At 37.0% G+C, this 13,284-nt stretch overlaps 1 protein-coding gene across 6 annotated transcripts in view; it reads left to right on the top strand.

Annotated features, from left to right (window-relative positions):
- inf2 (inverted formin 2) overlaps positions 1–13,284 on the top strand; it is a 33,825-nt gene that overhangs the window by 7,949 nt on the left and 12,592 nt on the right. For 4 of the 6 annotated variants that reach the window (XM_047821348.1, XM_047821350.1, XM_027173641.2 and 1 more), the window contains exons 2-6: positions 7,502–7,938; positions 9,209–9,324; positions 10,655–10,814; positions 12,950–12,983; positions 13,086–13,227. In XM_047821348.1, the coding sequence (XP_047677304.1) occupies positions 7,536–7,938; positions 9,209–9,324; positions 10,655–10,814; positions 12,950–12,983; positions 13,086–13,227 (855 nt within the window). In that variant the 5' untranslated portion in view covers positions 7,502–7,535. Of the gene's footprint in view, positions 1–7,501; positions 7,939–9,208; positions 9,325–9,353; positions 9,730–10,654; positions 10,815–12,949; positions 12,988–13,085; positions 13,228–13,284 lie in introns of those variants that run through there. The other 2 variants (XM_027173642.2, XM_047821351.1) reach the window with 2 other exon arrangements.

Below are 13,284 nucleotides of genomic sequence, written 5' to 3'. Positions count from 1 at the left end.
GATTGGAAACACATGCCAGACTTGATTTACTGCATGACGGTGCTTTTGCTGTTGTTGTGTATCTGAATAAAGCTTTAGCAGACAACACCCAAACCTCAGAACCAGAACCAAAAACCAAACAGTAGAATTGCTGGGTATCTGGTTCTCACTGTAAAGAGGTATTGTCTACAAAGAGTCTGCAGTAACACTTTGTGTGGGCATCACCAAGCACTTACTGGCAGCAACTGAAAAGCTGCCTGAACAAAAGTGCCAACTGGCAAGCGTCCATTTTTCTGTAAGGGAACAAAAATGCTTTTTACACAGGCTTATTTAAGAAAGGTTTTAAAGCAGGCTGTGATTTTTTTTTTTTCTAAATTGCATTTCATAAGATTAATTAAAGAAAAAAATAAAAATTAATAATAATAATAATAATAATAATAATAATAATAATAATAATAATAATAATCTTGTTTACATGTTTGTGTGCTGTTGCATACATTCCATGCTTCTTGGTCAACCACTTTTTTTTAGGCTTTAATTAAATTTAATTTAATTTAAATTTAATAATTCACTTCTTCAGCCTGTCCTTTTTATAAAGAAGTGTTTGGTGTACTGTTTAGCAAAGGTTTATAGATTGGCACCTCTGACAGACCTGGAATTCCATTAGATGAATTCCAAGAGGATAAATGGCACTGTTATGCATAGCTTGGATCTGTCTGGATCTGTCTGTTTTTGGATTTGCTACAATGGCTATTACATGGGTGCCCTGCAATGTACTGAAATTCCATCTAAAGCGTATATCAACGTCATTCCAACGTAGTGTTCCTGGGATCTTCCTATAATATTTCAGATCTACTGTGACCCTGACCCAGATACAGTATTTAATGAATGTATGACAAAATTACAGTAAAAGCTTTGGTGTATTATTCATTGTTGGATTAAACTGAAGAGGAATCAGGAGTGATGGTGACACGGGTTGAGTTTGTATTGAATTTTATACATAGCCGGCATTCATTCTGACATAAGTACCTCATTGTCCAGAATAAATCCCTTGGTGGCAAACTATTGCTTGTATTTGCCATAGCAGGCTCGGCTTTGTGCTCACTGCTTAACTTTCCCTTTAACGTTCCCATTACTCAGCATCATATGTGTAGTATGAGCACACTGTACACTTGTTTACATGATGTTTAGTATATTGTGTACTCCTGCTTTATTGTTTACATGACATGCTTTGTGGTCAATATCAAATACTTCCTTAAGAGACTTTTAACCAATTTTCTTTCTAAGAAGTGTTATAAGGTTTAGTACCCTATAAGGCAAAATGCAATGCCCTTTTAGCTAATGTTTATTTTTTTTAATGGAGTGTTTAGATCAATCATCTGTGAAAGATTGTTATTCATGTTCATGCTCATCAGTGTAGAATATCATTAGTCATGTTCATGTTTATGTTGCCAAAAACATGCCAGTAGGAGTAGCAATAATAAATTGAGTGTGTGTGTGTGTGTGTGTGTGTGTGTGTGTGTGTGTGTGTGTGTGTGTGTGTGTGTGTGTGTGTGTGTGTATTCAGAGTGCATTCCTACCTAATAAATCAATGCATACTAAAGTTTATATTTATATATTAGAGTTACATTTATTTGAACTAGGAATAGATGCATTACTGTTGCAATTAAACTAAATGCATCATAACTACATTATACAAGAAAGTGAATGTATATATAGACGATATAAAAAATGTTTTAAATGATATGAACTATAAACACAGGGTATCTATGCGACTTAATAAAAAACAGAAATAAAGTCCCGATCACTGCTCGCGTGTAAAAAGATGATCCTCTTGCGCTCTTCAGTTTGGATATTCTTCTTGTTGAGGCATTGAACAACTCAAGTTCTTCAACAGTAGTAAACTTATTCTGGATATGTGGGCCAAGAAAATGAAATATTTAAAGGCATCCACTATCGGACTAGAGCAAATATAAAAAGTTCAATTATTCAGCCTTTGCAGAAATAACTAAAAAAAAAAAAAAAAGCACATTTTGGGACAGACAAGCAAACAAATACATCATGTACAGTATTTCTCTAGAAAGGGACGAACTGAGTGAAGTAAGAAGAAACTCCCTCTTTCCACTGCTAGGCATTTGTTATGTCAGCTAAATTATCTAGCTGAAGTAGCATTTAGCTTCACTGTGGATAACTGTGCTATAACAGCTCAGAGTTTCCAACACTATGATTATAATTTCCTGCATGACCACATCTTTCCCAAAATAGCGGGAACAATTTTCTCCACATTTGGTAAAATCTGCTGTTTGCTCACAGCCAGTACAATGCCTAGTATGTATATCTGTTTTGCACCAAATTCCATTAATTCTCATTTCCATTCCTAACAGGGGAGTGTGTTTTTAGAATTTATAAACAACTGCGTTTGAGTCATAAACAATGTTAATGCTGGGACAGGAAAATTTGTAGTCATGAGGTAATGCTCTGTCACATGATATTTCCTTAAGCCCTTAAGAGAGAAAAAGTTGCAAAAACTCTTTTGCAATGTGGTAGACTAGTGGTTAAGGTATTGGACTACCAATTGGGAGGTTGAGAGTTCAAGTCTCAGGTCCACCAAGCTGCCCCAAGGTCCTTAACCCTCGGTTGCTCAATTGTATAATTGAGACAAAAAACAAAAGTCACTCTATATGAGGGAGTCTACCAAAATGCTATGATACAGGTTTTGATTCTGATATTCTGTTTAAAATACTATCCTTCATGCTAGCACTGTATTTCTATGGCTAACATGAAGGATGTATGAATAATAGCGATGTCTGCAGAATTACTAGTCTCCCAGGCTAGCATTCACTTTCTAGAAAAAAAACCTCGGACCAGTGACTGGGTCAAGGTTTTAGTTCCAGAACCACTTTTGGTTCAAGAAAGTGAGGGCTAGCCTGTCTGGTCCGATCCCACAGAAGAGCTTCTGTAACACAAACAGCTGTTAATGCTCATAACGTTCATGCTATGATAGAAAGGTATCAGAACACAGGGGACCTACACAATATTCGGTAGGTGGTTTTAATGTTATAGCTGATCGTGTATACAGTTTTATACATATATATATATATATATATATATATATATATATATATATATATATACAGTTAAAAAGGATTTGTCCAATAAAAGACAAAGTCTTTGTGCTGTGATTGCGTAACGTAATAATATATCATGTCAAAAATACGGAAATTACATATGTGCATACTCATAACATTGTAATTTTCTTATCAATCAAACACAGTGTGTCACAAGTTGTAAAAAAAAGAAAGAAGAAAAACAAAGCAGGGCTGTATTAAGGGTTTGTAAGTATAATAAATAGCAAAGTGTTAGTAATTTAGTTCTTATTCAGCAAAACAGTAGAATATAACACTAACACTGGTAATTTTGCTTTTGCTGTGGTATTAGTTACATTGGAATAGCTTACAGGCGCGCATATTTTCAAAGTGACACCTTTAGAGAAAGAAAGCAGCGGTTTTGTTTACATTTCATGCCCAAACAAATCTGGACCTGCTTTTCTCTATTAAGTGCATTTTATAGACCTACCTAAGTTTCAGTCTGATACATTCAGTCTAAACATAATAGTAATAGTAAAATAATACTGTTGCTAATGGTAAGCTGTGTTATTGGTCAAATGTATAATGTGCGGCTTTCAGATAACTTCTTCATCCAACCTTCAGTGAGTAGGAACGCTTAACAGAAACACACTGTTTATCTGAAACTCAAGGCCAAGATATGAGAACAGTGTAATTTTTTGAGTTTGCACGTATCTCCATTACCACCAACATCAAGTTGCTGTCATTTTATAGCAAAATCTGTTCCCTTGCATTACACTCAACAACAACCGTAAGCTACAAACAAGAAAGACTTCAATCATGTGAACCAAAAGCATTATAAAGGGCTAATTATAGATCAAGGCATCATCCTTTCAGATGGTTAAAACCAACGTAACAGGTTATGTTAAATTTGAAATTGGCCAGTTGTGTACCTTGTTCAAACCACAGAAGAGGGAAGGGATCATTATGTCCATATGAGGATAATAACATTCGATACAGTTAGAGCCAGTGCCTAAACCACCTGACTTTCTTTAACTTAGAATATACTCATTAAGTATAATGAAGTACTGATGTCATAATACTGTTAATCAGAAGTAATAATGTCTGTCAGAAGTCTCTCCTGCTGAGCTGTAAGAGTCAAGTAATACAAATGAGGTCGAATGGCAACCTTTTATTTAAGAGCATAGTGACGTTGCTGTTAATTAATTCATTTTTAGTATCATGAATTGTTTCTGCTTTAACAAATATTCAGAATAAATTCAAACCACAAACCAAGTCAAGTATGGTTCTTTTCTTCATAGAAAATATTATTCAAGGAAACAGGAAGCCATTTCACAACCTTGACCAGGATAAAGTGATAAAAAAAAAGGTGTGAGTGATTAGACGTGACACAGACATTCCATTTCCATGAAAGTTACCAGATGATGGTTATACTTTACAAAAGAAATCAGAGCAAGGTAAAGAATGCCCAGAACAAATCAAGTAGAGACAAGTAGAGGAGAAATTTATCTAGCTGATGGAGAAAGCAAGGCAGAACGATAGGGGTAGAGATCACTGGAATATGTAAACAAGGTAATGCAATAGGGAATAAGCCACATCCATCTCTCTGTGCCAGTAATTTTCATATGATTCCGTCTCACATCCATCTCATTATTTCCTTATATACAGTACATACAAGTGTTGGCCCGCTTCCTGATTTTTTATTTTTTTGCACGTTTGTCACACTTTAATATTTCAGATCATCAAACAAATTTAAATATTAGTCAAAGATAACAAGTAAACACAATATGCAGTTTTTAAATGATGGTTTTTATTATTAAGGGAAAACAAAATCCAGACCCACATGGCCCTGTGTGAAAAAGTGTTACCTAATAACTGGTTGGACCACCCTTAGTAGCAAGAACTGCAAAAAAGTGTTTGTGATAACTTGCAATGAATCTGTTACAGCATTGTGGAGGAATGTTGGTCCACTCTTCTTTGCAGAATTGTTGTAATTCAGCCACATTGGAGAGTTTTTGAACATGAACCGCCTTTTTAAGTTCATGCCAAAGCATCTCAATAGGAATCAGGTCAGAACTTTGACTAGGCTACTCTAAAGTCTTCATTTTGTTTTTCTTCAGCCATTCAGAGGTGGACTTGCTGGTGTGTTTTGGATCATTGTCCTGCTGCAGAAACCCAAGTTCGCTTCAGCTTGAGGTCACAAACAGATTGCCGCACATTGTTCTTCAGGATGTTTTGGTAGACAGCAGAATTCATTGTTCCATTTATCACAGCAAGTCTTCCAGGTCTTGAAGTAGCAAAACAGCCCCAGACCATCATAGACTACCATATTTTACTGTTGGAATGATGTTCTTTTTATGAAATGCAGGGTTACTTTTACACCAGATGTAATGTGACACACACCTTCCAAAAAGTTAAACTTTTGACTTGTCAGTCCACAGAGTATTTTCCCAAAAGTCTTGGGGACCATCAAGATGTTTTCTGGCAAATCTGAGATGAGCCTTTATGTTCTTTTTGCTCAGCAGTGTTTTTCGTCTTGGAACTCTGCCATGCAGGCCATTTTTTTTGCCCAGTCTCTTTCTTATGGTGGAGTCATGAAAACTGACCTTAACTGAGGCAAGTATGTTGTTGTCGGGTCTTTTGTGACATCTTGGATGAGTCGTCGCTTTGCTCTTGGGGTAATTTTGGTCGGCCCGCCACTCCTGGGAAGGTTCACCACTGTTCCATGTTTTCACCATTTGTGGATAATGGATCTCACTGTGGTTCGCTGGAGTCCCAAAGCTTTAGAAATGGCTTTATAATCTTTTTCCAGACTAATAGATCTCAATTACTTTCTCATTTGTTCCGGAAATTCTTTGGATCTCAGAATGATATGTAGCTTTTGAGGGTCTTTTGGTCTACTTCACTTTGCAGTCAGGTCTTATTTAGGTGATTTCTTGTTTGTGAACAGGTGTGGCAGTAATCAAGCCTGGGTGTGGCCAGAGAAATTGAATAAAAATCGAGAAATCGATAAACCACAGTTAATTGTAACTTGTTATCTTTGACTAATATTTAAATTTGTTTGATGATCTGAAACATTAAAGTGTGACAAATGTGTAAGAAAATTCAAAAATCACTGAGGGCAAACACTTTTTCACACCACTGTAGCTGTAACTAAATAAAACTATACTTAACCCCTAAACCAAAGGAATGAAGCAGAGCATAAGTATAAAAATATCAGCATGACTCTGTCATAATCTGTTAGAATTGTTAGATGTTAACAGATGTCACAGATCTCAATCAATTCACGCTAGTTCTGGAACAAGATTATGAAATCTTTCCCAGCATTCTGAACTGAAAAGTGGGTTGAGCCTTTTGTCTTCTGCAGCTGACAGTACACCCTGCAGAGATTTGCAGGCGGTGTTACTAAGCCACACTGTCACTGTGCAAATGTGCACAGCTGTCACTTCCTCCAACTGCACCACAGTTTAGTCTTGTTTCAATCCTGAATGCACCCTGGATGGAAGGTCAGATGCTCAGATCAGGGGTGCAGCATCCATTTGGACAGAGGCTGTATCTGCATCACATCCAGTATCAACACATTAATAACCCTTTTATATAATATCTCACATGGAAACATGCTGAGGGTAGTATCTAGGGATTTAAAGACATATTTCTTTCTTACTGACATGAAAGCATGAGATATGCAATTAACAATGTTAAGGCAGGGATTAGGAATGTATAGTGTGAAACATCAGATTAGTAATAACCAGGATTCAATATTAACCCCGTATCAAAGGTATCAAACCAACAGTTATGTAAATTTTAAAACTATAGTTAGCTAACTATGTCTTTGCCTTTTTTTGCCTTCACAACTAATGTTAGATGCAAAATCATACACTATAGAGTCAAATCTATATTGACAACTGGCCATCACACCCATATGTAGGCCTCCTCTAAAAGATGAAAAGCATGCAATTGTCTTGAACAAGGATGTACAGTCTTATCCGGAAAGGGTCAGCATGGGTGCAGGTTTTAATTTCAATCAAGTGGAAGCCACATCTAAGTCTAATGAAAGCCAAGATGAACTGATTAAACCTTTGGAATTGGGTTTAGCTCTTGCTTGATTGGAATGAAAACCTGCATCCACACAAGCTCCTGGTGGATATGACTGGACACCCCCTGGTCTAGAATATCTGTCTTTGTTCATCAGGATTAGCATTAGGAATTCTCTTCACTGGAACTAATGAGCATGTTCCAGCAGGACAATGCCACTGTGTACAATAGGCTCCACTTTCCCCATAACCCAGTAGGATAAGCAGTGTAGAGAATGGATGGATGGATGGATGGATGGATGGATGGATGCATATCGTATATATTAGAATTACTTGCCTCATTTTAGTCAGCTCTGCATGTTGAACTGATCTGTTTGTATGTTTTTGTTTTTATTTTGACAGATCTTCCTCCTTCATCATCTGAATCATCTTTACCATGTCAGTGAAGTCAGACAGAGTGCAGAAGAAATGGGCGGTAGTGAAAAGTCACCTGGGCTCATCTCAGGACTCAGACTCGAGCACTCAGGAGGCCAACCTAGAGAATGCTGAACCCGAGCTGTGCATCCGCCTGCTGCAGGTACCCACCGTGGTCAACTACTCTGGCCTGAAAAAGCGACTAGAGGGCAGTGATCAGGCATGGATGGTACAGTTTCTCGAATTGTCAGGCATCGACCTGTTGTTGGAGGCCCTGGATCGTCTCTCAGGTCGGGGCTGCTCGCGCATAACCGACGCACTGCTCCAGCTCACCTGCGTCAACTGTGTCAAGGCTGTAATGAACTCATCCATAGGGATCCATTTCATCATGGAAAATGAGGGTTATGTGCGTAAGCTCTCACAAGGTATAACATTTTTAGTATTTTTAATATATTTTAATGAACATAATTTATGTAGAGTCATCCATATCCATAAAGCCAAGCGGTTAATGATATGGGTTGTTGATTAGAAGATTGGTGTTCAAGCCCGAGTGCTGCCAAGCTGCCACTTTTGGGCCCTTGAGCAAAGCCCTTAACCCTCTTTCTTCTCCAGGGGTGCTGTATTATGTCTGACCCCAACCTCCAAAGCTGCGATACAGTTTTGCACAAAAGCTTGCATAACTTGGGAGAATTTGCTAGATGTGTACCAAGAAAACATGAGTGAGAAGATAAAACAAACAAAACAAAACATATAGCAAACAAAACATAAAAAAAGGAAATAATCCCTGTACAAAACTTTGCTCACCTTTAGTTCTTAATATTGTGTATTGCCCCCTTTAGCATGAATGATGGCATGCAGTCTTTTGTATTAATTGTCCATGAGGTCCATAATTCTCTCAGGTTGCTAAATAATATTGAGGACAGGAGACTGTGATGGCCACCCCAGAACCTTCACCTTTTTTTCTGGAATAGCCATTTGAGGGCCTAACTTGCCTTGTGCTTTGGATCAATGGTATGTTGGAACATCCCAAATCGTCCAATACACAGCTTTCATGCTGTAGAATGCAAATTTTCTGGCAGTATTTTCTGATAACATGCTGCATTCTTCTTGCCATCATTTTTTACTAACTTCCCTGTGCCACTGGAGCTCACAAAGCCCAAGTACATAAGCAATCCACCACCATGCTTTACAGTGGGGATTGCGTACTTTTCACCGTAGGCCTTGTTGACGCCTCTCCAAACACAGCGTTTATGGTTGTGAATATAAAGTTAAATTTTTGTCTTATCACTCCAAATGATTCTGCTCCAGAAGCTGTGAGGCTTGTCTAGTTGCTGTCTGGCATACCAGAAGGTGGGCACAGTAATAGCTTTCTCTTGGCAACTCGACCATCCACGTTATTTATGTTCAAGTACCTCCTCATTGTGCTCTTTGAAACAACAACACCACTTTTTTTGCAGAACAGCTTGTATTTCTCTCAAAGTCGTTTGTGGGTTTTTTTTCTTTGCATCCCGAACAATTCTTCTGGCAGTAGTTGGTGTACCAATCTAGTTTCCTGGTATGTTTTTGTTATCGGTTAGATTTCCTAACAGATCAACAATCATAGCACAAAAATGACAAAAAGAGCAATGTGATATGAACATACAAATGTTTGGTGTAAAATTTGTGTTTTTATTTTTTGTGTATTGACTCCCGCAGCTCTGGATACATCTAACATCATGGTAAAGAAGCAGGTGTTTGAGCTGCTGGCTGCTCTCAGCATGTTTTCTGCAGAAGGTTACAGATTGGCCCTGGACTCTCTGGACCACTATAAGGCAAGTGCCAATTATCAGTGTTTTATTATTAATACATGATCAGTTTCTTTTTCAACCGGTTAATTTTTTATTTCCATTCAAATTCACCTTAGCCAAACATAAAACTTGGAACTAAATCAAAAATGTGAATTAGAGTCCTCAAGGAATGTGAAGTCCTCTTCTTCAAAATTAGTTACACCAGTATTATTTCAATATTTTACACCCATGAATGAATTAAATGAATGCCGGCGTAGGTAAATTGTCTAGGACGTGATTTCTCAAATAATGCATTGTTGTGCCTGAGTCTTCTGGGATAGATGCCAGGTTCTCCATGACCCAGTAGGATAAGTGGTGTAGAAGACGGATGGAACCTTGGAACCTTTCACACATACAGTACAACCACCATATCCAAAAGTTGAACTTCATGTAAATATGGAGCAACTTCTGAATGTTTTATTTTACTTCCCAAAAAATTATTTGTTGTCATTTGGAATGCTAGTTGTGCACACCCACTGCTAAACATTATTACTATAGCATCCATCCATCTTTGGGAACATAGCATAACGAATTTGTCTATTCCTGAGAACCTGTAAAAGTTTGATGTACAGAGCTAAGTGGATATTACCTTTCCCCAAGTGTCCATGTTTCGCTGCTTATGCCCTGTGATGCTGCATGAGCAGGACATTAAAGAGATGCAGCATTTGCCTTCATGTGTCTTTGGAGGATGCAAGTGTTATCCTTCACCCTCCCTTTTTGGTAGTTATCATATGATAGTGGAGACTTACGTGGAAATTTGCCAAGATTTGGGATTCTAACTTTTCTCAGAAAATGTTCAATACTAGAACAATTCAGCATTCAAAGGACCAATGAAGAACCCTTTTGTCTAGGAGAGTTGTGCATAAGTACATAGTGGGGTCCTGACTCAGAATGTTGTTTAGTAATGAGCAGTTTCACACTTAGACTTTTGCTATGTCCAAATCTTAATCCTACTTACATCACACAATGCACTGGTTATTGTACAAAAATATAGGACACCAGTTCACACAAGGACACGTTCACACAGTTCACACGTGGATTGATGGATGATGAATGCGAGCTCCTTGGAATATTACTGAGTTTGCTAGATATCGCATTCATTTCAAAATCATGAAATCCTGGAAGTAGTGACGAATGTATCATAAATATGAATTATAAATACATTTAAATGTGCCCTGAAAATAAACTTATTACATTGACTACACGCTCTTAATATCATACCAAATTCTATTTTTAATTTTATCATAAAAAAGCAAGCTGTGGTTATAGCAGCTGTGTGTTGGATGTTAGATTGAGCATTATTTTTGTCTTGCAGGCTGTAAAGATGCAGCAGTACCGCTTCAGTGTGATCATGAATGAGCTGCAGAACACAGATAACGTGCACTACATGGTGACACTGCTGAGCTTCATCAACGCGCTCATCTTCAGCATTGAAGATCTGCGCCAAAGGGACAAGATGCGCAAAGAATTCATCGGTATGCAGTATACATGAGAGCAGTGTTTTCCTTTCTTTTTTTCTAAAAAATTTGAGGAGAAAAGTGATAAAAGGGCAAAAAATAATATATGTAGAATAAAACTGCTGTTATCACTAGGAACCAGTCTAGTTTATAGTGAAAGTATTTCAGTATGTTAACTTATCTGTTTAAACTGCATCTATTATGTATACTGTATTTGTACCAGTAGGTTATATATGCACTGACGGTACTATGACTAAGTGGAGCACCACCAGGCTGGTTTCCTGTTGAAACCCATGTGTTCTTCATCTAGTCATCACCTACTTACCATGAACTCATGTGTGTAGACGTTAAAATGCCCTTGCTATATCATGTTTGACCTCTGGCTTTTCTCTTCAATACAAGTTACTTGCTGTCATCTGAGTTCATTTACTGGGCAGGGAACCAACGCAGTCACTGGGGTGTTGCACAAGCCAGTACAGTCTCAGATGCAGTCCCAAACCTAGATTAAAATGTGAGCGTTGCATCTGGCATAAAAATCCAGCTCTCCTTTGTGATTCTATGTTTTTATATATGAGAATCTTTGTCTAAGCTAAAATTTTATATACTGTTAGTCAATTCATGATAGGTACAGCCTATAATAATATTACGAATATTCATAAAATCATCACCTACAGTATGTATTCCACCTTAAGAAGAGGATGACCAGTATGATAAAAACTAAACCGGATCCTTATCATCCTAACAGGCTCACAGTAGAACAGGAAGAATGAGTATAAATATGTTTGAAGCAAAAACCAGATTAACTAAAAATTAACAAAACTAATTGTATGTCCATGTGCACGTCCAAGGTATCTTCCGTATTTTTGAAACTGAAAAAAGTTGGCTAGTTTTTCCTATGTACTGGATTATTACACATATGCACTGCTCCTTTCAATCTAAGTTCCCTTTTATACGGATGGACTGAGGTGTTTACGCGAAGGCTTTTCAATCCGATTGAGTCATCAGTTGCATCTAAATGTAATGAGTGCATCTTAAGTGTATATGTTGAAGCTGAAACATTCATCCATTCTCTCAATTCAAATCCTGGACTTTAGTGGAATAAGTGGTTTTATTGTGGAGGGACAGTTCTAGGGACTAGGGACAGTTCTCAATCTAATGTGGTCATGTTGAAATAAATGACCCTGAGCATTCTCAGATGTACCACCTACAACATCAAAGCTTAGTATATTACAGCTTAAAATGTTGAATGAATGCTAGCTACGTACATGGTTAACAAATGACTAGCATTAAGTTGCTGGATCACATTGTCTGTTTTGGTTTTTGCCAAAAAAAAAAAAACAGTAGTTTTGTAATATATATATATATATATATATATATATATATATATATATATATATATATATATATATACACACACACACATATATATATATATATATATATATATATATATATATATATATATATATATATATATATATATATATATATATATAATATTATATTATTAGATTAATAAAATATTAATCCCATGTTTAATCAAAAACATGTTCATGTTCAGGATGACTCAGGGCATATTTAAAACACCACCCTGATAAAAGTAAATAGGGATAAAGGTTTTATATATATATATATATATATATATATATATATATATATATATATATATATATATATATATATATATATAATGAAAGTAAATATATATGTTTCATATATATATGTATTATTTAAGCATTTCTAAAATGCTTTGGGACGCCACACCATTAGATTTTAGTTGAACTGTTTGTGTACTTTAAAAAGTCAGAAAATCGAAAGAAAGACGGAAAAGGAGCAAATCGGAACCAAGCTCAATCTACTGCCCTAGTACACTGCGTAGCAAGTGAAATACACACGTGGTTAGCGCACTACTTTGGCGTCCCTTAGTGCTGTAGCATGCGGATTGGAACGTAGCCCTTGTTCGGGCGATTGGTTAATGAGGCCTCGCGTCTTAATTGCGTTCACCTTTATGTCCGTGCGGAATTCCGTCCAAAGGAAAAACACGCTGTTTGCGTCTTGGGCTTAGTTTACTGAAATACAGGAATGTTTCTCAAGTCGCAGATTCGTGAAAGCCTCATAAAAACTACGTTGTTCTTTTTTATTTTATTTACCAGGTTTACAGCTGCTTGACCTCCTACCGAAGCTGAGGTGAGTTTAATAAACGATTTATTGCCTCCATAGCAGCTCCTACTTGATTTCCTAGAAACATTTTCAAAACGATTCCTCTAAATATGTCCCATCATCCCTTAGGGAGGAGGAGGATGAAGACTTGATCATCCAGTGTGAGGCATTTGAGGAAGCCATGGCTGAAGATGATGAGGAACTGTTAAGGCTTTATGGAGGCATTGATATGAGCAATCACCAGGAAGTCTTCATCACTCTGTTTAACAAAGTGAGTTTGTCCAAATGTCCCAGGAACTGATAATCATATATAATGTGTTCATGTACT

The sequence above is a fragment of the Tachysurus fulvidraco genome, chromosome 12, assembly GCF_022655615.1.
Source record: "Tachysurus fulvidraco isolate hzauxx_2018 chromosome 12, HZAU_PFXX_2.0, whole genome shotgun sequence".
Taxonomy (NCBI): domain Eukaryota; kingdom Metazoa; phylum Chordata; class Actinopteri; order Siluriformes; family Bagridae; genus Tachysurus; species Tachysurus fulvidraco.
Note: the sequence above shows the minus strand (reverse complement) of the source record. Positions and strands in the feature narration are given on the sequence as shown.